This window comes from Coffea arabica, chromosome 2e (genome assembly GCF_036785885.1).
Source record: "Coffea arabica cultivar ET-39 chromosome 2e, Coffea Arabica ET-39 HiFi, whole genome shotgun sequence".
Classification (NCBI taxonomy): domain Eukaryota; kingdom Viridiplantae; phylum Streptophyta; class Magnoliopsida; order Gentianales; family Rubiaceae; genus Coffea; species Coffea arabica.
In genome coordinates this window covers 14,110,479-14,123,758 of record NC_092313.1, presented here as the reverse complement: position 1 = coordinate 14,123,758, position 13,280 = coordinate 14,110,479, and the positions used below count along the sequence as shown (strand labels likewise).

The 13,280-nt window shown below is 35.1% G+C and overlaps 1 protein-coding gene and 2 long non-coding RNA genes across 5 annotated transcripts; 1 reads left to right on the top strand and 2 right to left on the bottom strand.

Annotated features, from left to right (window-relative positions):
- Positions 1-335: 335 nt before the first annotated feature.
- Positions 336-2,201, top strand: LOC113726198 (uncharacterized). Of its 3 annotated transcripts, none has more exons than XM_027249777.2 (3): positions 336-622; positions 742-871; positions 1,306-2,201. In XM_027249777.2, the coding sequence occupies exons 1-3, from the start codon at positions 490-492 to the stop codon at positions 2,093-2,095; spliced, it is 1,053 nt and encodes a 350-aa protein (XP_027105578.1). In that variant the 5' UTR covers positions 336-489; the 3' UTR covers positions 2,096-2,201. The 3 variants fall into 3 exon arrangements, with proteins under 3 accessions (XP_027105578.1, XP_071935206.1, XP_027105579.1); XM_072079105.1 differs by having other exon boundaries at positions 517-622; positions 752-871; XM_027249778.2 differs by lacking the exons at positions 336-622; positions 742-871 and adding an exon at positions 917-1,107.
- On the bottom strand, positions 1,141-5,766 carry LOC140036685 (uncharacterized). Its single transcript, XR_011840238.1, has 2 exons — positions 2,528-5,766; positions 1,141-2,076 (listed from the first exon to the last, which is right to left on the bottom strand). It is a non-coding gene; the product is annotated as an uncharacterized lncRNA (long non-coding RNA).
- Positions 5,767-10,741: 4,975 nt separating this feature from the next.
- LOC140036684 (uncharacterized) lies at positions 10,742-12,658 on the bottom strand. The gene is made up of 2 exons (XR_011840237.1): positions 12,466-12,658; positions 10,742-11,349 (listed from the first exon to the last, which is right to left on the bottom strand). It is a non-coding gene; the product is annotated as an uncharacterized lncRNA (long non-coding RNA).
- Positions 12,659-13,280: the final 622 nt, after the last annotated feature.

The following is a 13,280-nucleotide window of genomic DNA, read 5'->3' as shown; positions in this document are numbered from 1 at the left end:
CCTTCTATTGACATTATCTTCCTCTTCCCCCACCCACAAATTCTTACAACAAAACTTAACATTTAAATCCTTACTACCCCAAACTTGTGCTTCGATTTCAAATGCAACAACGAGTAATTTTATAGATGCATAATAAGTGTTGCATAAAACAAATGATGTTTTAAAAAACATGAGATATTTCTAGATATATATTTGGTAATTCGATCATTTTTCGATGAATTTTTTAAATTTTGACTTATTGATAGATATATATATATTTTTTTTTGGTTTGAGTAGGATTTGTATTACAAACCATACATATGAAAAAGACCACTATAAATGTGCACGCATTCCTCTACCATTCCGGGAGAACGAGTAGCTATACTCACTCCCGCGATCTTATTCAGTGCCCAAGGCCACTCACGTGTCTCTCTTGGCACAAGAATCCATTGACACAGTAATAGTCGTTCAAACTTTCGAAATACACGCACAAGAAGGAAAGAAAGAAAGATGGGGAGACGCCCATGTTGTGCTAGGGAAGGCTTAAACAGAGGGGCTTGGACTCCATTGGAAGATAAAATGCTAAGAGACTATGTCCAGTCCCACGGCGCAGGAAAATGGACAAGTCTTGCCAAACGAGCAGGTCAGTTACTTTGATCAGATTAAGTGCATGATGATTGAGGTGCTTGATAAGTGTTTATAGTGGAATAAAAAAGCTAAAGTCTTGTATTACTCGGTGTAAATTAACTGGCGAAAAACTAGGTCTCAAAAGATGCGGGAAGAGTTGCAGACTTCGTTGGTTGAACTATCTTAGACCTGACATCAAGAGAGGAAACATAACCGATGATGAAGAGGACCTCATAATCAGGCTACACAAGCTCCTTGGAAACAGGCCTGTCATTTCACCATTCATGCTTACCTTTTTTTTTTTTTTTTTTTCAGCAACGATACATTTGTATAACCTATTCTATCCTAATTTAGTAGAGGGGGAGCCTAAGGAGGCTGATATGTACGTTTTACATTTTGTTCGCATTCTGGCACCGGTAACGATACCTTTTTCTGCGTGATGTGCAGCAGATGGGCCAACACGTACTTCTACCTAATTTGTCGAGATTTGACAGTTGTTAGGTATAGGCTTTTAGGATTCTTAGACGCTGTATCTTTGAAAGTCATGGACGTATATAAAATTCTTTCAATTTCCTAAAAATTGGGCTCTATACTTGGGGGAGAAAGTGTATCATGCGGAAGTGAAATCACAACATCTACAGCATTCCTATGTTCCTAATTCCTATCTTTTAGTTAAGGGTCATCAGTGTTGTCTTGCAGGTGGTCTTTGATAGCTGGAAGGCTTCCGGGACGAACAGACAATGAGATCAAGAACTATTGGAACACCAACATCGTCAAAAAAATTCAAATTCAAGACGGCCAACACTTAGCTAGCTCCTCCAGCACAAAACGCAAACCGTCATCAACTAGGTCCAGATCAGCAGTACTGCAAAATTTAACGAGTGCTGACAAACCACCAAATTCAGAAAAGCTTGGATCCTTCTGTACTCCTGTGATCCGAACCAAAGCTAGGAGGTGCACTAAAGTTTTCATCAACGCACACTTGCAAGCTTCTGCAGGTGCAGAACAAGGTGGTATTATTATGGCGGTGAAAGCTCAAGCTCCACCGCCCAGCAGTGATGCCAAAAACAACTTCAACAAAACTCCTACTGGTCATAACAACACCGTTGGTCCGGAGCCACCTTCAGGTGGGGTAAAGGAATCACTACCAATTTTTCCCGGAGAAGAAGGCTACTTATCGGGCTTCATGATGGATTTCGAAATCGAGGACAAGTTCCTTTTGGATTTTCTCAACACGGATTTCGGGGGATTCGAACACGAATTTATCGAGAGAGTAGCAGAGGGTACCAACGGTGAGACCAATGATGAGGTTGGGACCGCGGGAGTGGCACAGGGTACCAACATTGAGACCAATGATGAGGCTGAGGCCAACCATTTTTCTCCCAACTCTTGTCCAAGATGGCTTTCGCATGATGATCGTAATCATGCAGATCTTGGTTCCATCACAACTCTTCTTGATCCTGCATTGGTCTGGCATCATGACAACTAATAAATCATCTTGGTAGAAAGATAGGAGATTATTTGGAATAACACCTGTAACACTTTTTGTGAATGATTCATATGGGAATTAATAAAAATTTATATTTATGATGCAAGTATGATAATATTTGAATTTTTTTTTCCAAATTATGGTATCCAAATGGCCCCAGTGTCTCGAGGAGGTCAAGGACCTCTCAAGTTGATCAAGTCGAGGACTCCGTGTGCATAATTGTTTTTTCTTTTCTTTCTATTTTACTTTCTTCGTGTAATTATTTCCACCTCCTTTTTCTTAAGGAAATCACCGAGAAATGGTGGGGGTTAGGCATAAATTTCGACTTATTTATTAAAATTTTTTTTTAAAAAATACATGATAAAAAAGCTATACCTCTTTATTTAGAGTAACTGAAAAATTAACAAACTTTTAAATGAAATTAACACGCACCGCATTTATTTCCTCTTCCTTTCTTCTTGTATTATGTGTAACTTTTTGATACACAAACAGTCGTCATATGCTAATTTATATGTGTCGGTGGTCCAATGTAACAGCACGTCAAAAAACATGAGTGTTGAAGACGGCGGCGGCGGCGGGACCAAGAAGGCTGCGTTTGACGTTTGGCCCTGTTTTCACTCATTGATAGTGAACCTCTTCCCCCCCCCCCCCCCCCCCCAACCCACCAGGGGGGCGCCCCTTGTTTTCATAACAAAAGCGGAAAATCCTCGACAGTCATCTTCCAACCAATAGCTAAATAGTGGGATTACAATCCAGCAAAAGAAAAGATTCTTGCTCGGCCCCCTCCAAAATCTGCACGTCTATGCCGCTCTGCGTAGATGTGCTTGATTCCTGCTGCTTGGAATGACTCCATCAATTTCCTGGATGAGGTGTGATTACCCCTTTACCAACTCTAGAGTGATACAGAGTGAGCTATTTCCCCCAAAAGAATTCTGAATGAGTTGTATCATGCTAAAGAAATAATAATAATAATAATAATAATAAGGGTAAATTACTAATAACCCCAATATAGTTTTGAATATTGATATAAGACCCCAATAAAGTTTCAAAATAAGCACATAATCCCCCTTTGGTATAAAGTGAAAAATGAATGAAATATACCTCCGATTTCAGCCTTTGAACCAAATGTGCTTAAAAAATGTGTGCAATGAAATTATAATATCCTTTTTAACTCATATGCTTTTTTGCATATACGTCTATGGTTTTACATATGTTCAAGTAATCTTCTTATGATTTTATACAAAGTGTTTAAAACCTTGTTCTATGTAGATATTTTGAAACATTAGAAGATTCATATGATAATACACGAAACTACAAGGAGTTACTAGTACTTTTCCCTAATTAATTATAAGCCTATCCTATTTTACTACTTTCGGCCAAATAAGTATCTCTAAATAAATTTCTTATTGCATTCGACTAGGCTCATTCAAAAGACGACAAACATCCCATCATGGAAATGATGCCACAGAGGCACTGGTCTGCGTAGCATTTCTCAGTCGAAACCCTATCATTTGCACGTACGCTATGGTGAATATTGGGGGGGGGGGGGGGAGATGAGAAAAATAATAGTCTTGGAGTTGCTAAGTGCAAAAAGAGTGCAATCTTTTAAGGCAATTTGTGATGAAGAGGTGTCTTCAGTGGTCAACACAATACTATCTTGTTCACCAAATATTCCTATCAACATTAGCTAACTGTCTTTTACCCTCTCCAAAAATGTTATTTGTCGTCCTGCTTTTGGTCGTAGTCATGGTGGCAATAGCGGATTCCATGCAATTCTTCATGAACCACAAAACTTGCTAGTTGAACCCAATATTGCTGATTTTTTTGAATCGATGGAATGGCTTAACAAGTTTAATGCCATGGATTCAAGGCTCGATAAGAACTTCAGGGAGCTGGATGATTTCTTTGACAAGTTAATACAGGAGCATCACGATCCCCAGAGAATTAAACCCGACCACGATGATCCTGTTGATGTATTGCTCCGAATCCAGGGAGATGCAGCCCAAGCAATCAGTCTAACCAAAATAAAAATATTAAAGGAATACTTATAATATGCATATCCTTAATTTTCTCCCTTCTTTTATTTCCTTTTTTTCATGAAGTATTTGTATTCGTGTAAATTATATAGGGTGGAAACGAGCTCTGAGCAATCTTTAGCCTTTGTTTCTCTGTAACATTATTGATTTTCCTGTGCAGTTCCACCCATTTTTCAACAATTGAGTTCTCAGATTCGGTCAACTCTTCAAGTAAATAATACTTCCATATCTCAAATGATTCATAATTTAGTGATTAATCCAAATAAACATCTTGATATAATTTGAAAATACATTTCTCAGTCACATGACTTGGTCTATAATACTAAAACCCAACATTATACTTTTCTAGCTTCATTTGATCTCGTATATTCTAACACTGGTGCAGATTTCATGAATGAAACTATGATTTTTCTTAGAAAAAAAAAAGAGCTTGATTTGATCTTTATAGCCTGAACGCACACATAATTTATAATATCTATATTCGTGATTGACTTGACTATCATCGGAGCCAAGCTAGCATAAGATTTTATTATAACCACCTCAAATGGAGCATATTTTGCTTAATTTTTAATCTAGCAAAGATCCATGTTAGCTCACATTAATAGTAAAATTTTGATTAATCTATGACCCTATCTATAATTACCTTTTACCTAACTAGAAATATTATAGTTCACCTCATGTTTAACCTATACGTCTAGAGCTTATACATACACACACACATACATGCACATAGATATATTTGAACTAGCCAACCATTAATTAAGTTGAGCATTACAAGACATTCTTGTAGCTGGAAGTGATAGTTCTGCTGCAACTTGGTCATAGCCAAGGGAGGAAACAATTAGGAATCCAGTGGTGAAAAGAAAAGCTCAACAGCAAGTCAAAGAAGTCATCAAGGAAAAAAGAAAGGTGGAAGAAACTGATCTTTCAAAACTCACCTACCTAAATCTGGTAGTAAAAGTGTCATTGAGACTGCATCCACCCGCCCCTTTACTTGTTCCTCCAGAAACTCTTGAGAGTTGCATGATAGGAGGGTTCCAAATTCGGGTCAAAACAAGAGCTTCAATTGCTACTGACCCTACATTCTGGGAAAAGCGAAATGACTTCAAGCCAGAAAGATTCTTGAATAGCTCTGTGGATTCCAGAGGGCAAAATTTTGAGCTGATCCGGTACGGGACAGGGAGGAGTTGTCCTGGAATTGATTTTTCTGTCCCAGTCATTGAGCTTGCCGTTGCTAATCTTCTGGCTCTATTTAATTGGTCACTTCGTGAAGGAATATTTACTGAAGATTTAGATATAGAAGAAGCATTGGGACTCACAGTGCACAAGAAAAGTCAAGTGAAGTAAAATTTTTGCTCATTTTTTACTTGCAATTCGAATATGTAGTATGAACTCTTTTAATGGAATGGAAAACATGGTAATGAATGTCGCGATGGCGTCTCAAAATAATTATACTTCTCTTTTTCAAGAAAATTTTTCAAGGAAAATGAACACAATGTGTATGCAACTGACTTGTGGTAGTGAATAGCAGGGCAATTCTCCTTAGGCATGATGAAGTATGCATTTGCATTGACCTCATGCCACAGGGAGGATTGCACTGTTATTCGTACACCACATTTTCCCTTAACTTCAAAGAAAAACTTGAGCTCGAAATGCCACAGAAATTGGAGACTGCTTCTTATAGAAAGAAGGTCCGCACCTTAATTTGGATATGCCACAGAAAGAGTTAGCATATGCCAGGACAATTCTTTTACTCATCCTTGGTTTTGATTCCCTCCATCACTAGCGATCCCTTGTGCAAGACTTTTGTATGTCTACACATTTTTGCTTTTTTGTGATTTAGATCCCCTTTTGACGAGCATTGAAAGAATTGAAATCGTGTCTTCATTTTTACGAGGATTTATTATATATCTTTGTTTGGAAAAATGGATAGAGATTCTTCTCTTTAATAATAATAATTAAAAAAAAAAGCATGCCTGTAGTAGGATTTGTCTCTGTAATATTAATTACTTTGTTGCTAATGCCGGGCTGTCTTCCTTTCGATTATATTCCAAATCTATGCATAATTCTGTCCGTACATTACCTTAATGTCGACATGCATGCATGTATATGGACAGTTGTTCTTGAAAGTTCGGGGGCTGAAATTGAAGCTAGAAATGAGTGGATGCAAACTATGGTACCATGATAAGAGTGCATGTGCTCCTGCACCTGTTGTTTATCACCATAAGATTTACTTTCTTTTCTTTTGATCTTGTTGTTTATTACCAAAAGATTTACCTTCTTATCTTTTGATTTTGCCAGTACAGATCAAGCTGGTATATATAAAGTCAAATGCATATTTAAGTAGAGCTGTAAACGAACCGAATCGAACCGAGTATTTCATGTTTGAGCTCTGTTCGTTAAGCAGTTCGAACAACGTTCGTGTTCGTTCGTTAATTTTCGAACTCCAAACCTGTGTTCGTGTTCGGTTCGTTAAGTAAAATTCGTGTTCGAGTTCGAGTTCGTGTTCGGCTAGTTTAACATAAACGAGCCGTTCGCGAACATGTTCGAAATGCTCGAATCCAAATTATTTTATACTTTAAATATGCCATGCAAATTATTAATCATTCTAAAAAATAATTAAAGCACTAAGTGACTAAATTCTATTATTCATTAACTATATAACTAACATTAACATAAAAACAACAAATAAAACAAAGAAATTTGCCCTCCAAAATAAAAGTCCAGCCATAAAATTAACCCTAAAATTTGTCAAATGATAATTATGTCTATATTCACGAACGTTCGTTAAAACTCGCGAACATACTCGTGTTCGCGAACGTTCGTTTAGCATGCTCGCGAATGTTCATTAAAACTCGCGAACATGCTCGTGTTCGCTCGATTATTAATCGAACAAAAAAATTCGTTCGAATTCGGTTCGTTTAAAATTTCGAACGAACCTTTCACGAACACGAACGAGCCGAAACGAACCGAGCTAACGAACAGTTCGGTTCGTTTAACAGCTCTATATTTAAGATACCTTTTCTCCCTTTCCAGCTCACTCTGGCCTCTAACAAGATTCGCCTCTTTGAAGAGTAGAAAGCCATCCACAGACAGCCCATAAGGAGAACTTAATTTTCTTAGCAGACAGCACCTTATGCTTTGAGTGCTCAAATATGATCAACGTTTTACAAGGCCAAGGTATGGGTCGACGTTTTATATCTGTCCAAACGGAACGAAAACCTCGAGGCATTGCCTCGCAAATTTTAATTTTTAAATATTTAAAAATACAATAAAGTAAAATAATATGGTAAAAGTTACAAAATATATATATGTATTAGAGAAAAATATTTAAATAAAATTAAGAAACATTATTAAAAAATTACTCTTACCTAAAAAGCAAAATCATAACGCAAAAAATATAACCTTCAATGTTTCAAACAAACTCGGTTTACATAGTCATATTCAAATATAAAATTGCAAACTTAAGCAATAAAGTCATAAATGACAAATTTAAGCATTAATAAATTTAAATCCTTAATCTTAATATATTTTTTTAAGAGTTTTGCGCGCGATTTTATGACCATAGAAGTATCCCAACAATAATAAAGCTAATACTCATTTTCTCAAACCCACGGATTACGTTCATTTAAAATAAAATAAAAATAAAAACAAACAATGAAGCATCAAAGTCTAAAGGATAACTAGTACATCAGTCATCTAGTATGTTGGCAGAGAATAACCCGTTACAAAATTTCAATTTCCCCCCGTTACAAAATTAAAAATTTTCAAAAACACTCTTTATAAATTATAACTTGCCCCCCATAAAAACCTAAAAAATTTTAAGTTATACATTTAAGTTCAGGTATATTAAATTCGCCATTTCAAGAAATTTTTTCTGGTTCTGTCTATGGAGTACATGGATTCGTGAATCCGTGATCCTGTTGGTCAGCTTTGTCTTAAACTGTTATCGTTCAATTTCATAATACTACTTCTTTTACCAACTTGCAATGTTTGTCAACTTTGTCTCCACTGCATCTTCTAACAGTAATCAGATTGCAATGCAGCTAACGAGAATGTTCACCTGACTTTTATCTCAGCTAAGTCATTAAGGACTTGCAAGTCTTTAGGTATGCTCTTAGAATTTTGAAAACGCTGGTGCTTTTTATTTGTGTCTAGTAATTTGTGATCAGGCATATGAGGTTTAATTTATTTTCCTCTCGTGAAATACGGGTGTCCTATATCAATAAAAGTTCGATGTTTGCACAGAAAAAGTTAAAAATACCTGCATCTCCTTAGTTTTCTGAATAAAGATAAGTTCTATTGCTTGATGCTAAGCAACAGCAATATTTTTGGTTTGGTTTCAATACGTGAGAGGTGGAGTGTTAAGATATTTGGATGTTTGTTGTTTGTGGTCCAGGTAAATGGAAATTCCATGGCGGTCCTTAGCAAGAGGGTAGGCCAACAAATGACCAATGGAAAATAATTATTCTTTTACAAGAGAAAAGGTTTTAAATATAAAATTCTCCAACTGGTCATTATATATAGCAATTTTTAACACAATTTTGGTCGCGACTTGCTCAAAAAATTTTCCATTTTAACTATCTTTCATACTTCTGATTAAGTTGCACGCTTGTCATATGAGCAGGAATGAATAATGTGAATTTTCTAGCTTAAAGAAAAAAGGCGACGAGTAAGGAATGCATTAGTTCAGAAAGAAACATTCCTAAGTATTGTTAAAAGAACATGTTTTTTATTCCAGATTTTACTTCAAACAAGTAGCATATCTTTTCGAAATACGGTAAATTATACTGGTAAGTGGTAACTATAGCTGGCAATTGGACAAGTTGGGCGGGTTTTTGGTGGATTAATATTGGGTTTTCACTTAAATAGGTTATAACATACTCTTAAAAGGCATAATAAAATATTATAGAAGTTGAACAAGTTTAACTACTATTATAAAAGTAAAATAAGCATGAGTTTTTATTTTAAATTTCTTTTTTCTTTTAAATAAAAATTAAAAAACTTTATTGAAAAATATATATATATATATATGAGAATTTTGAATACAAATTAATCAATGAATTATTAACACATGTCCAAATACAAATAGTTGGGAATATGTGTATTGAATATTGTATTTATTATTTTGAATTATTTTTAAACAAGTTGGGTATTGGGTATCCAAATAAAAAATCCAACCCGCCCAATAAAAAAGTTGGGTTGTTCTTACCCAACCCAACAAAACCCATAACCCAATTGACCCAACCCATCCTTTAAAATTAATGGGCGGGTTGGGCGGGTTGTTGGGTTTTGGGTTTTTTTGCCAGCTCTACTGGTAACCGTCCATTTATTTCCTCATAATAGTAAACTTTTAATAATTTATTTTTTTAAATTTATGAGTTATATAATGGAGTGCTATAAAATTTCTTTTAAGTGAAAACAAACTGATATATATATACACACACTAATACATAGCAATTTTACATCAATTTAATGTTCATGAGTAATCATGTTTGCTGCTTCGTAAAAGGTAGATACATGATTATCTTGCCATAAAATTGATTTTGTCGACGGCAAACGTTCCTAAATCAATAGTTGTTAAGCTATATGTTTTACTGATCACCCCTTGCTGATTTTTGAGTACAATGTTTATGAATTGCTGTTTCATTTTATAGAAAGACAATTTATTTTGTCTAGAGATTGAGAAAATAAACTATTTATTTTGTAGATGTTGACTCAATTATTCGTCCAGTTGCTGTAAAATGTACAACTCCTGTTGACCCATCCTAAGTTTTTTTTTTTTTTAGTAAGTAAAGCTATCGTAAGTTAATGAAAACATAATTGATAATTCCCAACTGCGCTGGTAGAAAGATCTATTAGGTCGAGTTATTGATGGTGTACCACTGTTTTGGTCATGTATTTCATCACAAGGTAGGAAAACACAAAAATGATATAATAGGCAACGACCCAACAGAGTGATCGATTTTCATTTGGGGTTGGAAAGGAAAATGTAGGATTGTTTCCCAATAAAGGTAAAAATTGTTGTGGATTAGGAGGAAATGAAGTTTCAAGCAAGTTATCAACAATTTAATTGTTGAAATAACAGAACAAGGGTACCAACATTTTAGATCAAATTGGTAACATGCACTGGGAATGAGATCGAATATGGTTAATGGAATCAATAAAAGAATTGGAGTAACCCAATGCAAAATAGGCATGTGGTAATTAAGCAATGGATAATATAGCACAATTACAGTGTATATCAAATTTTTGCTTCTTACTATAATATACTTTTTATGATTTTTGTCCACTTTCCTTTTCAAGCATTTGAAAAATGTTTCCTATCAGTCACCATAAAGATACTTGGTCATTTTTGCTCCTCTCTTCCTTAAATTATTGAGTTACACGTGTTGTTTGTATGCATATATTCTCCAAACATTTAGCTTATTATTGTAAGTAAAAACTCAGTAGCTCTCGCTGATTAAGTTTCCCTTCTTAAAAATTAATAAATATAAAGAAGGAAAAAATTTTGCTTCTTACTAACACAAAGTATTCTGTAACAGATCTTTATCTTTGTATTTACGTCTATTTGTAAAGAACATAATAATACTAAAAAATTAAATTAAAATTAAAAAAATCTTTGGTTTTTATTACAACTAAATCGTAAGATTACTTTTGAATATAGTTAACTGTATAAAGAAAAAAAGCACACAAAATGTAGGATCCATAAAATTAGATACATGTTATAGACTATCACATGAAAACTTATTTATCTTGCTCCTAGCAACAAAGCTACATGAATCATTTCACACAATACATGTCCGGATGGTCCAAGGTCTCGATAATTAGCTCTCAATCTTCCGGTCGGAAAACAATGTCGATGAAGGCATGTAGGTACACTATTCCGCGGTGGGGATTGTAACTTTCTATGAATTTCTTTTAGGATAATTCCATGGCTTCATACCCGTCCGCTAAATACTTAATTGACTTGAGCGTCGGAGAATCCTTGGGGTACAGATTCCCCGGGACTTCTTCACTCTGCTCTTTGTTTTCAGGTTTGTAGAGTTTCCAATGGAAGACAAATGCAAAGGTGATTTCAGCAAGTAGCGCCTGAGGATCCCAACCGGGTGGGACGATTTCCACTAGGTTTCACCAGAGAAGCTTCATCTGCTGCTTGAGACTAGAGCCCTCTTCGAAAAAACATGTCCTCCTTCGGAATCTGTTTGCTTAGACATACTGAAAGAGAGGGATTGATGAAGACGCAAGAATATCAAGTATTATGAAGCAAAGGAGAGGAGACTATATATTCCACTTACCACTTTCTTGGATGATGGCATGGCCTTTAAAGAATTCACTGGCCATGCCAGTAATTAAGTTCTTAAATTATAATCTATTCTTTTTGACTTTTCAGGTTTTGAAACATATCAGTATCCTTTCGAGATGGATCCCATGGTTGCAATCATAGAAGTTCAGCTTTGTTCCTTAAAATTTCCTTAGCCTTGTTTGAGTATTATTAATGATAGGGACCTTAAATTTCCAGTTATATTTATTTGTTTTGGCAAAGAAATAACCTCACATGTAAAAAAGAAAATTATATTAATAAAATAAAATATGCTTATATGTTGCATACATTCCACTTCCACAATTTGTATACAGACTATTAGAACATCCTTTGTGGCGACAATATTTTCAGATTTAGTAGGTAAAATTCACTGTTAAGAACGACTTATGTGGCATTCTTCAGTGTGGAAATATATTTCCGAAAACCTTATTCTTCTATGTGGAATAAGTATACTATATGAAGCTGATCACAATTCTACACAAGCAAAGAATGCCCGGACATGCATAATCTTAGAAGGAAATCTTTTATCAAAAGCGAAAAGCTATTCATTTTCTCATGCTAACAATATTGCTGAACTCTAATTAATTTCCACTGTATTTTCCCCCATAGTTAAAGGAAATGAAACACTTTAGAGAGGACAACATGAGGTTGGAAACGAACAAACAAAGTGATATTATTGTTCTCCCAATAATAAAATTAAGTTCTTTTAATCAAGAAAAAAGATTTGCTGCGTAAACTACATAAAAAAATTAAGCATGAAGATATTCAATCTATCAAAAAAAATTGTAGAGTGAAGATGATGGAACTACTGTCCATTCAAATGGAAGCTCAGAGGACTAATTTCCGACATGCAAAAATCTGGTTCTAAGTCAAGTACTATAACACCTACCGCACTTTTGTAATTCACAAATTGAGTATGTAAGAAAAAAAAAGTCGAATCAAGATGCATTTTCAATTTGAGTAATAAATATTTGTTGAATCGCAAAAGGAACAAAAATTAAAAACCAAACCTGCTCAGTTAAATCCCACAGATTGGAATGCTACATGATTTTAACACGTTGAAATGAACTGTGAGAGCGAATGGCAGGGCAATTCTCCTTTGGCATGGAGTAACTTGCATATGCAATTTTATGCATCGATACATCTTCATGTGCCAAAGGAGAATTGCACTGTTATTCTTAACACCACAATTTGCCTCCGTGATTCAGACAAAAGCTCGAGATTGCTAAACCCCTTTTATAGAAACAATATCCGGACCTTCAATTTGGATATGCCAAAGAAAGAAATGGCATATGCTGGGACAATTCCATTAGTATATATATGGTCCCGATTCCCACCATTACCAGCAATACCTTTGTGGAAGACTTTTCACGTCTATTGACTTTATTTCTTTTTTTTGTGATTCAGATTCTCTTGACGAAGATTGAAGAAATATCATGGATGTCTCCACTTGTAGCAGGATTTATTATGTGTGATCTTCCTAGCCTTGAAGGGGAGCTTCTTCTTGTTTAATCTAATGAAAGCGATATAGATTTTATGCAGAAATTGTCAATTGATACTTCCTGGCTTTCATTTGATGACTTTACAAATCGAAGTATAATTCTTTCCGTACATTCGGCAAATTTCAACATGCATCCGTGCATGCATAAGGATTATGGAATCCACTAGGTCACCCGAATTGAATTGAAGGGTAAATTACGTTCAAAGTCCCTACATTTTGATCTTAAGTTCTCTTTCACTGGTTCATCAATTTTTAGTGCTTAATCTTCCAATCTTTGTGGATCCAATCGAGTCATTAAAATTTTTTTGACAACTCAAACACGAG